Below are 13,997 nucleotides of genomic sequence, written 5' to 3' on the forward strand. Positions count from 1 at the left end.
GCTATGCAGTATAGCATGCTAACATGCTGTGCAGTATAGCATGCTGACATGCTATGCAGTATAGCATGCTAACATGCTGTCGGGATCCTGCCTCAGAGTAATTGAGCTAACCCCCAATCAAGGGGTTGAGGAGATCATAGACACTGAGCCAAAAAATTCAAATCCTATTCAAAATACAGTTTGTTCCTTTCAGTACACAAGTTAATGTGATCCTATACTTACATCTTCAGACGAGGAGAGGTTAGATGTTAGGGTCAGGTGCAGAAAGGCCCTTCACACATTTACTGGTTTTAATTATGATCATGTTCAAAATCACAAACATGGACTCTTGAATCATTGATAGACATTGAAATCACAAACACATTGATAGATATTTTAAGCACAGATGCACAAATAAACACTGACAGAATAATGTTACTGGGTAACCAATGGTCATTAGTCTGCCTCTAATAAAGGAATAAGGAATATTACACTTAGTTTGTGAGGCTGACTAAGAACATTTCAACTAAACAAGAACATAAAAATTGAGGATTACCAAAGAAACGTTATTTAATACATTATAAAATGTAACATGTTCCAAAAATAAAATTATTTAAATTGTTATATTCTCATAATTAATTGCTTCTTCTTCTTCATCCAAATCTGCAAAAAGGCATAACTGGCCAACTGATAAAAAGCTTACAGTTCTGGCATTTCTGCTTAGGCACATGGCTTTAAGGCAAGCTTTGTGTGTGACTTCTGTGTCCTCAAGGATATAACTCCCATCATAGGTTTAGATATAATAATGTTAATTTGTTACTCAAAAACAATGCACAATCTGGATGAAGGCCTACAGGAATATTTTACAGTGATAGCAGTAAAGTGATGTGAAGAGACACGGAATGTATTTTCTCTCTGTGTGTACTCTATGTTCAGGTAGTTAATAGCCTGTTCCTCTGTTGTCTGCTGTTAAAACAGGAGGACATGCTCTCTAACCCTGCAACAGTCCATCACACCAACTTCCTGTTTCTGAGTGTTAGACAGGAAGTTACTCGAGGGATGTTAAATAAACACACGTGTTGGAGAGCGCTTAAAAGGGTCACTTGTCATTGTATATTTTCTGAAAGTTGATTACACATTCAAGACAATTGAAAACATAAATTCACTTTGACATTGACAATTGAATCCTCGATATGTTAAACTAATCTCTGGATGCAAAGTAGTAAATGTCAAAAAGTGAGCAAAGACAATCAGTAACAAAGTAAGGCTTTGGTTCCATGTTCACAGTCACTGCATGTTTATGTGGCAGTTAGTTGGGTGTGTGTGCTCCTCATCAGGGAGTCAATTAAGGGGAGGCTTTTATTGTGAAAATCCTGCTCTTATTCTTAAATCCCAACACATAAATGACATTCTAACCAAACCTGTACACTCTCCGGACGCGAGTTAGTTAATAAGAAGGTTAATCAGCGTGTTGACTAGTCCTCCTCGTGGTTGTAGAGGGTGTCTGCAGTGGGGTTCTTGCGGTGTGAAGGGGGGACCAGGTGTAAAGGCAGCTCTGCTGGCAGCTCGTACCCCTCCAGCTTCACCTTGATGAGGTGCTGCGCCAGGGCAAACTCCTCGTCGTCCAGCATCCCGTCCTTGTCGCAGTCCGCCAGTTTCCAGATCTTTCCCAGCACTGTGTTGGGCAGGTGCGAGTTCATCATCTCCTTCTTGGCGTTGACGCCTGCGATCTTCCCGTTAACGGGCATGAGCATGTAGAAGATCTCGTCGTACTTGTGTTTATCCCGGCTCACGATCCAGTCCTCGGTGTCGGCGCCGGCGCTGATGCCCTCGCCGTAGCCGTGGCCGAACGGGCCGTCCTGCGTGTCCTCGAACGCCCCGCCCGACACCATCGGGGGCGGGGCCTTGCTCTCCTCGTCACGGATCATGGTCATCAGGCCTGAAATCTTGTTGGCCAGCATTCTGTCGACGGACTCGATCAGTTTGATCTTGAGGGAGGGGAACTTGCTGAAGTCGTAGTGCTGAAGCTGCTCCTGTAGGGGAGAAAGGGAGGGAGGACGGATGTTTAAAGTCTGGTTCATATTAAGACATGGCAGTTTCAATCATGGAAATTGGCAGCTTTGGAATCCACCTTTATATCGATAATGAATGTCTGCTTTAGTTGGCCGAGAAACATAGATGCATAGAGAAGAACTGAGATTCAACAAGTCAGCAGGATGGGATGATGAGAACACTATGTTTCTGTAAACACGTATAAACAAGACCAGAGGCATTTTAGCTGGACCACAGTGAACGGTCACTGAGTCCACCATGTGAGGACAGAACAGCAGATACACATCAGCTCTGGGGAGCCAGATAACCCCGGCATTGTGAGCTATGTTCTCTCCACCAGCTGTACTGCTGCAGCCTGGTGTACAGTTATGGCGTGTCTGGCTCCCTGTAGTCATGTCTATCCCCTGTCCAGTTCTCGTATGCTGAGACGAGGGACCCCGGTCTCCAGCAGCTGCGCAGCTCCATGTCCGACAACATTCAACAGGTTCTGTATTCTTCTCTCCATTTCAAGGTCTCCGGAGAGTTCTATAGACCAGGACAAGCTCTGAAGCCACCTCTGGCAGTCCCTTTCCTGTGAAACATGAACGTGGCACCAGTATTTCCACCTCCCCTTCCTCTTTGGTGTCTATTTGGAGCCAATTCCACCGTATTTCAATCCCATGAGGGGTGTTGAATGAGGGCTGACTTCAGGAAAATGGGTGGCAGAGACGAGATAATCCCTACAGCTGCATTTTTTTTTTTCAATTTTTTCTGGAAAATTTGTATCAAACGTAAGTGTTTGTATCGCCCGATCCCCTCATTCATGGTTGTTCAATCTTTCATCTCTACATTGATGCCTCCCTTTCCCCCCTTCCCACCGGACCTGCATTTTGCCGACGTTGGGGAAGTCTCCAGGGGAGATGTGGTGCTCTCTCTGCAGCAGTGTGTAGATCTCTGGAAGCCTCATGATCAGTTCTTCCTTCTTCTTCTCCTTCCCAAACAGAGATGGCATCTCCTTCTTCAGGTAGCTGATGATGTAGGCGTGCACCTGGTTGGGAGAAAAGGAAAAGGAGACAGAGAAAGAATGTTCATAAAGTCAGTGACAATAATCAGACGTAGGAAATGGAGGATAAAACCGATGATGATTGAGCCGTCTACTAAATGAATGAAAATCTCGGAATATGCTAATTTGTTGTTTGGAGTGAATCTTAACAAAAACCATCAGGCTCAATATTATTATACAGGCCTTGCAGCTCTTGGTGGATCTTAGTACTAGGCCCTCTTTGCCAGATGTGATATCCAGTTTGACCCTGAGAATATTGGGCTAAGACGTATGGAAGTCGCTTTGGATGAAAGCGTCTGCTAAATGAATAAATGTAAATGTAAGACGTTGTCCCGGTAGTAAGGGAAAAGTAGCACAAGAGAAGGTCAAAATACTATGGTGCCTCTACAACTGTGTTCCGTCACCTCCAGCCTTGCCAGATGGTTATCTCTGATTGGCTAGTCCTGCGGACAACCCCACCTTGACCCTGTCCCTGTCCCTGACAGAGCAGGGGTGTGTTCGACAACACCGCTGTTTATGCAACTACTTCCTCAATAAAGTGTTGCGAGCACTGCAGGATGTCGGCTTGCGAGAGGCTGGATTCCAGGAGGAAGAAGTCTGAATGTTTATTCCTCCTGGAAGCAGGGGCTTCTGCGAAGGTGCGAGACAGGGCAAAGCGGTGTAAATATGGTGTCAGAGTGAGGATGGGGGAGAAGAGGGTTTGAAAGGCCATTTCGAGGATCGTGGGTGTGGGAGGAAGGGAGAGCGAGGGAGTGGAGATGGGTGAAGGTGCAGAAGCAGAAAGAGACCAGGGTTTATACGTCATGCATTTCCTCAACTGCGTAGACAGGGGGGAACTAAGGGAGGAGTTGTCAGGACAACCTTGGTAACAATCCCCCCCCCCCCCCCCACTCCATCCCACAGTCTCACAGGCAGCCACATGGCAAGTAGCGAGGTGGGAAGGAATGCCGGACTGGTGGTGCTGGATTCCTGTCTGGCCCCAGGGAACAACCCAGCGGAAAAGAGATAAGGGCATTCTCCATCCCACTCTCAGTCCTGCCATGTTTGAGCTCATTAATAGCCATTTAATCGCAAAACCATTCCATGGAACTGGGCTGCATCTCAATCCTGAATAGTTGTTCCCTTTCCAACCATTTGGTAATCACACAGGTCCTTAGACCAACACATGACTTCATCCAAAGGTCAACACATGAATCTGTCAACCAGACTTGACGCAACACTCGCAAGGAGACACCTCAGCCTAATTTCCTGTCTTATTGCACCTGCGAGGAGAAGGAAGTGAGGACTGTGTAGAGGGAGCAGCATGTTGTAATGGGACGCAGCCCTGTAGTGAATGGAGCCCTGGGTTAAAGGAAGCTCAGAGGAAGTGGTGACACAACAATAGCAGGCGTAAAACAACACTAGTTTCATTGGTCAAAAGAAACACAACAGAGTCATCAGGTGGTTCAAGGTGCAGTCATCACCTTGAACCACCATGAGTTATACATCCCAAATATAGGAGCTGTGGTCAAGGAGCTGTGGTCTAGAGAGTGTCACTACCCAACTACAGCATCCTGGCCAGGTGGGCTTGATTTAGACATAGAACATAGTAATGAATTCCTGTTTGTATGGAGTGAAATCACGCCTCCTTGTGTCTGACGCGGTTACCTTGGCAAGGCGGGCTCGCTTTATGAGGTCGTTGAGCTTGCGCAAGGCTGCGTTTCTCGGCAAACTCTGGATGTCTCTGAACAGGTCTTGGGTCTCCGCCTCGAACAGCCGGCGGTTTTCGGAGTTCTGGAGCGGCTTGGCCCAGAAAGATCCCAGGTAAACCCGGGCCACCTCCGGCGTGTTGATCACCTTGCCCAGCGACCACATGAGGGCGCCGTAGACACGCATCAGCTGCTGGGAGTCCACCTGGTCGGCCTTGTTGAGGACCACGCGGATCTTGTCGTCCTGCCCGCGGAACGCCTTGATAGCCTCAGAGAACTCGTCGGAGATGTCCAGCTTGTGGGCGTCGAAAAGGAGGATGATGCGGTCCACGCGCTCGCCGAACCAGCGCAGAACCTCGGAGAAGTCGTAGCCTGAAGGGACAGGACAACAGAGAAACGGTGTTTAACACATACGGTAGCGGGCCGAGGAAATGAGGAGCAATGCTCCAATCACAGACAGTAGTACTATGATTTCTCACAGTTTCACATTCGACACCAGAGGAGAAACACAAGCCTGCATTGCTGCTGTGCTGCATCTGCCTGCATGGGTATTACTGCCGTACAGATGATTCTCATTGATAGAAATGTCTTGTTGATAGTCGATTAGAATAGGACTATCTTACTTTGTGCTCTGACCTCAGCTCTACAACCAGCCCTCCAACCAGCCATCCAACAAGCCCTCCACCCAGCCATCCAACCAGCCCTCCACCCAGCCGTCCAACCAGCCCTCCAACCAGCCCTCCAACCAGCCCTCCAACCAGCCCTCCAACCAGCCTTCCAACCAGCCCTCCAACCAGCCCACCTCCAGCCCTCCAACCAGCCATCCAATCAGCCCTCCAACCAGCCCTCCAACCAGCCCTCCAACCAGCCCTCCAACCAGCCCTCCAACCAGCCCTCCAACCAGCCTACCTCCAGCTCCACCTCCAGCCTTTGTTCTAGAGTCATATCCAGAGTTGACACAAAACACAGTAAACACACACCCGCAAACATTACCTGGCACAGAGGTAAGTTGACTGTAGGCCACCTGCATGTGGACCTCCTTGCATAAATAAACCAGGTTGTGAATGTACTGCCACACAAACACAGGCCTGGATCAGGTTACACCAGGCGTATCAAGTGTTGGCACCGTGACAACAACTTTAAGGAGGGTGTCGACTATATGTAAGACAATCAAACAGGAACGAACTTCCCAGACAAACACAACTGGCTGATGGGCCAATCTTTGTGCCCTTGTTATAGTGTTGGTAGAGCTTTGATGGCGTGAGGGCCGGTGCATGTTTTTTTTTATTTCCAGAGGGGAAGCAGGCAGGTGGGGGGGAGGGAGGGAGAAGAAACATATCTACAATGAGAGCACCATCTTACTATGCCAAAACTGAAAAGGAGAGAGAGGGAAAGAGAATGAGAGATTACAGGGGAGAGAGTGCAGGCGAGGGAGGTGCTGCTTGAGAAGTGTGGGAAAGAGGATGATGTCATCATGAAGGGGGGGGAGGGGGGCGGGGAAATGTCTTGAAAGACGACATATCCAAAGCAGGCTGAAGGGCATTTATTGGGCTTTATCTATTTATAAATCTGAACATTAACAAGAAGCATGCAAAGGAAATAATTAGCAATGTTTTGTGTTAAAAAGAAACTTGTATTCACAACATCAACATGCTATCATCGCATCTGACGCTCATTTCACATACAGACAATAAAAAAAGGACTTGAGCATTCAGCTACAAACCTCCACTGATGTAATGACCGAATGTTGAGTCACCAGAAGAATTTAAATGGCCAGTGCTTGAGGAATACAACTCAGCTGAGACAGCAAAACAGTTCCAGATGCAGGAACGCCCTTCCACCCCTCCCTCCATACCACCCTTCACCCCCTCCCATCCATCCATCCATCTCTGCACCACAATACAGGCTACAGACTTCTACTCTCTCCCTCTCCCTCTCCCTCTCCCTCTCCCTCTCCCTCTCCCTCTCCCTCTCCCTCTCCCTCTCTCTGAAAGGCCATCCCACCCTCCCTCAACAGCGCTGCGTTACAGACACAGCTTCTCTCTCCTGGAGGACAGAACTCAACCAATCTTCTGAACATAATATGTGGTGACTCCAAAGCTGCTCTCTGCTGCCAGGGAGGGCCCATTCCCCAAAACCTTAGAGGTAGTATAGACATAGGTCCTAAATAAACGACACCTGGCAACACTATCGTTTCAGAGCTGATCAGACTTTTGCTCAAGTGTAAATATAGAACTTTCACATGTCAAGGTTTTATTGAGGGATCTTTCTTCAGAATAGAAACCTAGCGATGCAGTTGCATCAGATTAACCAATCTCACCGAAGAGGAAGCGAAAGAGGGAACTAGTTGGTCAGCAGGTGTTCAAACCTCACTTACCCAAAGGTCTTCGTATTCTTTAAGTTCCCTGCATGGAAAAGGATAATGTTGCTAGCCTTGTGCTACCAACATCTCCTCTGTAGCTAGCCTGCTAGCATCTAACTATTATGGGGCAGTTAGCATGAAGCTAGTCTGATGCTAGCCTGGGGGCAGCCTTGGTCTCTGACCTCTGCTGATGCGTTGCTTCTCTCCAGACAGGATGCCCGGAGTGTCGATGATGCTGATACTCTGTAGCACTTGGTTAGGCATCTGGGAACAAATAAACCTTGAGGGAAACAAGTAGACAGAGAGAAAAGAGAGAAGAGAGAGAGAGAGAGAGAGAGAGAGAGAGAGAGAGAGAGAGAGACGTTTATGTTTATTTTGGGAAAACAGACAATCAATTTTACGATATTCAGACACCTTGTTCACTTTCCCTTTCTTAATAATGAATGTGTGTTGGAGGCACAACCTACGTTATCCAAACATGTACAGTAGATGTCCTGTTTCGATATCAGGTAGGCTAATGATATCCCAGTACAGTATCTAACTAATAACAGTACACAGACCTCAGGCTATTGTTGTTGACAGGAAGGACTATGAGAAAGTATGCAGACATGGCTGCCATCTTAAAACTATAAATTCATTGGTGTAGAACAACAGAGTCGGGCCGGCGGGAAAACACACTCCGAGTGACACGCGGTGACGCACACAGACTTCCCTGGGGAAACAATGAGTATTGTGGATGGTTCCTCTGTTGTGCAGGAGATCCTCCCTGGTAGGAATGTCTTTGACCTCACCTTGGTCAACTGTCACTCGGGCTCTTATCCACTTCCTCTCAAGCACAGAAATATCCAGGCGGAGGAAATACGCCTCGTCGGCCCGATGTTTAAAATTAAAACCCAGCTCTTGTGGTCCCTGCCAGCCAGAGAGGCTGCTGAAGGTAGGATCAATGGAAGGGTGACCGAGCCGTTTCCTGCTCTCTGGGTGTTTGTGGAACAGAATGACAGAGATGTCAGAAGGCAAAGGCCGGGACAGGAAGCAATGGGACAGAACTACCAAAACAGGCCTCACACCTTGGCTGTTATTAACAGTTAGACAAACCCGTCTGGGTCTGGGTCCGGTCCGCTCTCTAGGGAACCAACAGGAGCAGCATTCAATCAAGGACACAACCATGTGTCAGTTTCCATTTTACTCGCGTGAACGGAAAAATATATTTACTGTGTCAGTTTGCACTTCGCTTACACAAACTGTCTCTTTCAGTGAGCAAACAGTTATTTGCATAGTAAAACTACAGTATACCCTGTTCTCATTTTACTTGATCAGGTTCAGGCCCCCAGTGAAGTGTGTACAGCACAGCAGAACAGGTTGTGATAGTTACTGTAAGACGTTTATTAGGCTTTGGAGGAACATTCTTCCAATCACACTGTACACCAACTCAGCAGGGAAAGCTTCACAAGAACCAGAAACCCCTCGAGAGCAGAACACAAACTGCTGCCTCAGCATTGTCACCAGAATCAGTCACAACACAACGCTGCAGTACGCTGGAACACAATAAAGTTTAAACACCATCTACCAAAGTGTGCCTATCTATTAAATCTTTTTTTTTTTACTTCAACAGCTCGCTATAAACCTCTGTAGACCGATATCCACAACCAACTGACTCTCACCTGTTGAGGAAGGAGTTTCCAAAGGCGTTAAGTTTACGGAAGGGTTTCTTGGGGTCGACGACCAGGGCGTTTCCAGGGACGACGCCCTCTGTGTCCCCGTGCATGACGGCGATGAATCCATCGGTGGTGGGCTCTGGGCCGATCCGCATCCCTGGGAAATCCTGCTCCAGCAGGTACCTGGAACACACAAACACACACGTTAGTTACACACACAAAGTACAGGCGCACACACACACACACAGAAACTGCTATTTGTTGGATAAACAGTAGAAACAGACACCGACAAGCGTCATGTCAGACACAACTAGTTACACAATGTATTACACAAAGTAGATGCGGTATTGTACAGTTACTGATGATCACACTATCTTCTAACCGTTTTATCAACCACAGCTGTCCAGACACTGTGATGTTTGCAAAAGGCCTACTTCTCCATGCAAATTAATCTGAGTACCAGCTCATGATAAACCACGACATTGTGTTTAGGGAGAGTTCAGAGAGGACTTTTTTACTCGATCCTCACAAATGCGGCAACATAAATCCACGTTGGACTGATGTTGCACAGAAGATGGATTTCACACAAAAAACGACTGAAGGCAAAAGTACAAAATAAACTGAGTGCATCACTTTTATCAGTATTCCAAAACTCCCATATCTTTCTCAGTGTGTGAGAGATCCAGGGTAAGGTCCAGGCCTGACTGGAAACCAGACTCTGTTCTCCCTCTGTGCCAACCAGCAGACATCAAAGCTGGCTGCTGGGTTGATATATGTCCCTTAGACCAACAGAAAACAACCAGGCTCATGGTGTTGTTCTTCCTGCCCTGTGTGACCATGCTAGGGATCCTCTCCGCTTCCTGAGGGAGGATAGGCCATGTCAGAGGTCTGAACACAGACCCGGGGCTGGGGACAGAGGTGGGGAGGAAGGCATGGGGCAAGAGAGGAGAAAAGGAAGGAGGGAGGCAAGAATTGGGGGACTGGGAGAAGGAGAGGGACAGAGAGGAGGGAGGGGAGGGAAGGGATAGGGGGCAGAGAGAAGGATGTTAAGGTGGAAAGAAGGGATAGAGGGATGGGGGGGGGGGACAGTGTAATGCCATCCACTTCCATGCAGAGGACATAAATGTGTCATTACTTCAAGTCTGTCTCCACGGTTACTGGCCTGAGCTCCCATGATTCACAGCATTCCTCTCAGGGTGGGGCCACGGGTCTTTGGGTAACTGCTCTGAACTACAGAACCAAACCACTGGTTTTTGGGTAACTGTTTAGGACTTCATGACTGACACACTGGTTAACTTGAGATTGAGAAATTGAGTACAGAGTATGTTTACATTTATGTATTTAGCATACGCTTTTATCCAAAGCGACTTCCAAAAGAGAGCTTTACAAAAGTGCAGAGGTCACTGATCATAACAACGAGACAGCCCCAAACATTGCGGGTAGCCAAAACATGAAGCATACACATGTGAAAACTAAGTCCCAAAGGGAAGAACCATAATAGCAAGTTACAATTAAACAATTTAACAACAAGAACCTCAAAAAAGTGTAACACTCAGGAGAAGTGCAACATTGCAAACCGCTGCAGATAGGAACTGAATCTTGGCACTCAAGCCCAAGAGAGTCCGGCGGAAAAGGTGACAGTAGTTTAAGTGTGCAGCAGTCTCACAGTCAGCACATCTATTATACTGGTAACCTTACTCTAAGTCCTATAAACTGGCTCAGCTAACTCCCAACCCAGCCCAGATTATCTATGAAGCCATCATTTTCTATGCCATTTTCCTGTCTGCACATGATCTGCAAGGTGAGCCAAGATGGTGATCCCCTGGAGACACACAGGGGTGTGTTACTGACCTCATTCTCAGTGTTGTGTCAGTTACTATCTCCTCTCTGCAGCTGCCTGCGTGTGGAGCTTCTCTCTCTGCAGACAGTCAGCCTGCATGTCTTATCATGCTGTCATCAAACTGACACAGTCGCTCCTGGCTAGTCCGGATAGAGAACATGCTTGAAATTGCCATTAAATAGAAAAATTCCTTGCAGCTTTCTTCTTCTGTTTCCTAATGCTTCCCTGGACTAAGATTGGCCTGGTGCCTAGATCTCCCTGATACCAGTATGGTACCCCCCCCCCCCACACCCCCCCCCCCCCCCACACACACACACACACACCCCCCCCCCCACAGGAGACGAAAGTGGGGTTTATATCATGTCAGCCCAGAGAGACAAAAGGGTTAATTATCAGCCAGTAACTCGTGACATGAAACCTCTGGCAAAGTAGCCCAGATCTAGGCTTGAACCCTCCACAGCTGACCTGGGGGGGAGGAGTGCGGTCTCACCCTCTGAATCAGGCTTCATTGGCCCAGACGCTGAAACAGAGACTAGCCAACATAAACATAACTGTCAGATAGCTTGGAATTAAATTAAATGGAATTGAGATGTATGGGTCAGAGGAGCGCGACTTTGTGGTTTGTTCAACAGGTGTGTCTAACTGCGAGGGAGGGAGAGATGGAGGAGGATGTCTGACATCATAAATACACAAACAGTGAACATGATTGTTGGTTACACTTAACAGTTGATTCACGGGGATTCAGGACGACGTTATCACAAAAGTGATTTTGTAAGAGATTTGATCAAAGTTGTTTGTGTAGGCCTATCTGTTATTGACATTATCTTTACCTGATGAACGTTGTTTTCCCAGTGGAGTACTGGCCGACAAGGAGGACCATTGGTTTGCTTTGGAAATCTGCTGCCTCCAAAGCCGGAGAGTGGAAATCATGAAAAAGGTACGTTTCCTCCAACGGTAATAATTTCTTTGAATAAAGAGCTTGAAGTCCTTCCGTTACTGTTTGATACATCTCGCCTTCCTTGTTTCTCCCTCCTTGTTCCTTATTCACCCAACTGAACATGACGGTGGAGATGCTCCGCTTTAACTTCACAAAAACAGAAGTAACGATCAGTTTTCGTTGTATTCTCGGAGCTATGAAGTTTAGAGGAACAATCGTCACTCTTGCATTCAATTATCAACAGTTCGCGCGCTCTTGTTACTTTTTTATCAAGTCGTTCTTTGTCGACGAACGAACGTGGCAGCTGGTCTCCTGCTGTATTCTCTCCGACGCTGCGCACAGTGACTCCTCTGTGCGTCGCCTTCACACACTGGCGCACTTACCTGAACACCGCCATCGCCCTTCCCATCTGACGTAGCGGCGGTCAGGGACTCGATATTCATGAGGGAAAACTACTGTAATATTTCATAGAAATAATCATTCATTCATCACTTACGAATGACAACATGAATGGATTTCTCCTACAAAAGCAGCAGAGCCTCGTCCTGATAAAAAGCTAATTTATTCCAAATATCCAGGGCCATTAAGATCATAACCATTTTATCATTCAATGCATACGTAATGCATTTAATGCAACCAACATTTTCTTATAACATATCAATATTTTGAAATATATGCACGCATACTGCTTGAATACAAGGCAGTTCAGCACGGTTGACTGCTTAGTATGCAAAGTTATTTAATCATTGGTATCATATGGTTGTCTTTACATTTTGTGATTTTCCAAATGAAGGTAGGGCATAATAGTTAAGAGTTGTAGCTATGCTACCCTGACACCTAGTGGAGAGAGAGACAAAGAAAGAGAAAAGAAAAGAGAGAGGACCACAAACTACAAAGTCAAAGTGACAAATCCCATTTGTTGAATACCTCTTTAATATTACACATTCAAACATAACTTGTGCAAATAACAATCTTCTCCACCATGAAAAACAAGCTGACTGACTCAGTTCCGTTGCAGCTGTAGGGGTTTGAGTTCTATTGAGGCATTTTCTTCCCAACAGTGTAAAAAAACTAAATCCATAGGATGCACAGCATCTGTTTTCAACATTACAAAACAATGTATATAAAGATACAAAAAGGCGTAACAGTCCTTTATCTGTGGTTTTCTTCATTTTGAGTATAGAGTTCTAGTCAGACTGACAGGACTGCAGCACCATTGCTGTATCAGTATCCGTGCTGTTACCTTACGCGAGGTCTACCACTTCAGATACAAAACGGAGGTTCTGTCTTTATAATAGCATTCAAAGTGTTAATTTAACACCAGTAGTGTTTATATAGGTCTATTCTCTGTTCAGAAGTTTGGGGTCCATTAGAAATGACCTTGTTTTTGGAAAGAAACTTAATTAATCTTTGAACGTAACTGTGGGTTTGACTTTGATTACACACAAAATGGCCCGAAGCAAAGAACATTCTTTTAAACCTCATAAGTATACTCTTGTTCTAAGAAATGATCTATTGTATGCACCTTCCTGCCACAGTAAATTCCATTGTTTGTAAACTTACTTGGCGAATAAAGCTGATTCTGAAAGCTATTCCATGTGTGAAAAATTGCAGAGAAACTGTAAGAATGCTGTGTCTTACTCCCTTCACAGAAAAGCTAAATCTGGCTGGAACCAGAACTGAAAGAGGAGTGGAACTGAACATTAAGATAACAGAAGCCTCCCAGGTCCTCAACTGGCCGCTTATTAAATAGTACCTGCAAAACACCAGTCTCAACATCGACACAAAGAGGCAACTCTGGGATGCTGGCCTTTGCTGGTTGCAAAGTAAAATTCATATCTCAGACTGGCCAATAAATAGATTAAAAAGTTTGCAGGTGACAATTTTGATTACTGTTTCTAACCGTGTCAATATTTTGTAATCATTTTGCGATATTTCCTATTCTAACTCACTTTGTGTATGTTTTCATGAAAAACCAGGACATTTCTGAGTGACCTCCATCTTTTGAACAGTAGTGTAGGTCCATCTCATGACAGTGGATCAAAAACACAAGTAAAATGAACACTCCTGGTGTTAAAGGAACAGTTTGAAATGTACTGTGTCGACAAACACCAACATTCTGCTAATAGGAAAGGATGTTAGCAAATGAATCAACAACATTCCAAACACCAACACAACATAGACACACACACACACACACACGGTTCCATTCTGTACTTGTCAACGTTGTCATATAGTGACCAACACTTTACCGGCAATGCAAACACAACAACATACAGGACCACTAACATTGAACCTCGGTGCCCATTAGATATGGGCTTGTCTTTGAGGCTAAAGATAAGTCAGTTTTAGCTCTCCAAAGAGGAAGATATATCATATCTAATATTAATAATAATAATAATAATAATATTACATCTATCATCAGCATTCTATCGGAGCTAT

The 13,997-nt window shown here is 45.9% G+C and overlaps 1 protein-coding gene and 1 long non-coding RNA gene across 3 annotated transcripts; one reads left to right on the forward strand and one right to left on the reverse strand.

Annotated features, from left to right (window-relative positions):
* Positions 1-276: 276 nt before the first annotated feature.
* On the reverse strand, positions 277-11,948 carry ehd4 (EH-domain containing 4). The gene is made up of 6 exons (XM_084679634.1): positions 11,449-11,948; positions 8,785-8,961; positions 7,306-7,403; positions 4,721-5,133; positions 2,894-3,058; positions 277-2,012 (listed from the first exon to the last, which is right to left on the reverse strand). Exons 1-6 carry the CDS (start codon positions 11,676-11,678, stop codon positions 1,455-1,457), a joined length of 1,641 nt encoding a protein of 546 aa, XP_084535760.1. The 5' UTR covers positions 11,679-11,948; the 3' UTR covers positions 277-1,454.
* Positions 11,089-13,426, forward strand: LOC146300042 (uncharacterized). 2 transcript variants are annotated; one of them, XR_014732030.1, is made up of 3 exons: positions 11,089-11,250; positions 11,471-11,555; positions 13,208-13,426. It is a non-coding gene; the product is annotated as an uncharacterized LOC146300042 (long non-coding RNA). The 2 variants fall into 2 exon arrangements; XR_014732031.1 differs by lacking the exon at positions 11,089-11,250 and adding an exon at positions 11,272-11,389.
* Positions 13,427-13,997: the final 571 nt, after the last annotated feature.

This window comes from Hypomesus nipponensis, chromosome 3 (assembly GCF_054491055.1).
Source record: "Hypomesus nipponensis isolate SF chromosome 3, ASM5449105v1, whole genome shotgun sequence".
Taxonomy (NCBI): Eukaryota; Metazoa; Chordata; class Actinopteri; order Osmeriformes; family Osmeridae; genus Hypomesus; species Hypomesus nipponensis.

Coding starts and splice junctions, on each gene's coding strand:
- ehd4 (XM_084679634.1), bottom strand. CDS start 11,678: ATGTTCAGTTGGGTGAATAAGGAACAAGGAGGGAGAAACAAGGAAGGC. Junction 3,059..4,720: donor AGCGAGCCCGCCTTGCCAAG/GTAACCGCGTCA, acceptor TCTCCCAACCAG/GTGCACGCCTACATCATCAG. Junction 2,013..2,893: donor CCAACGTCGGCAAAATGCAG/GTCCGGTGGGAA, acceptor TCTCCCCTACAG/GAGCAGCTTCAGCACTACGA.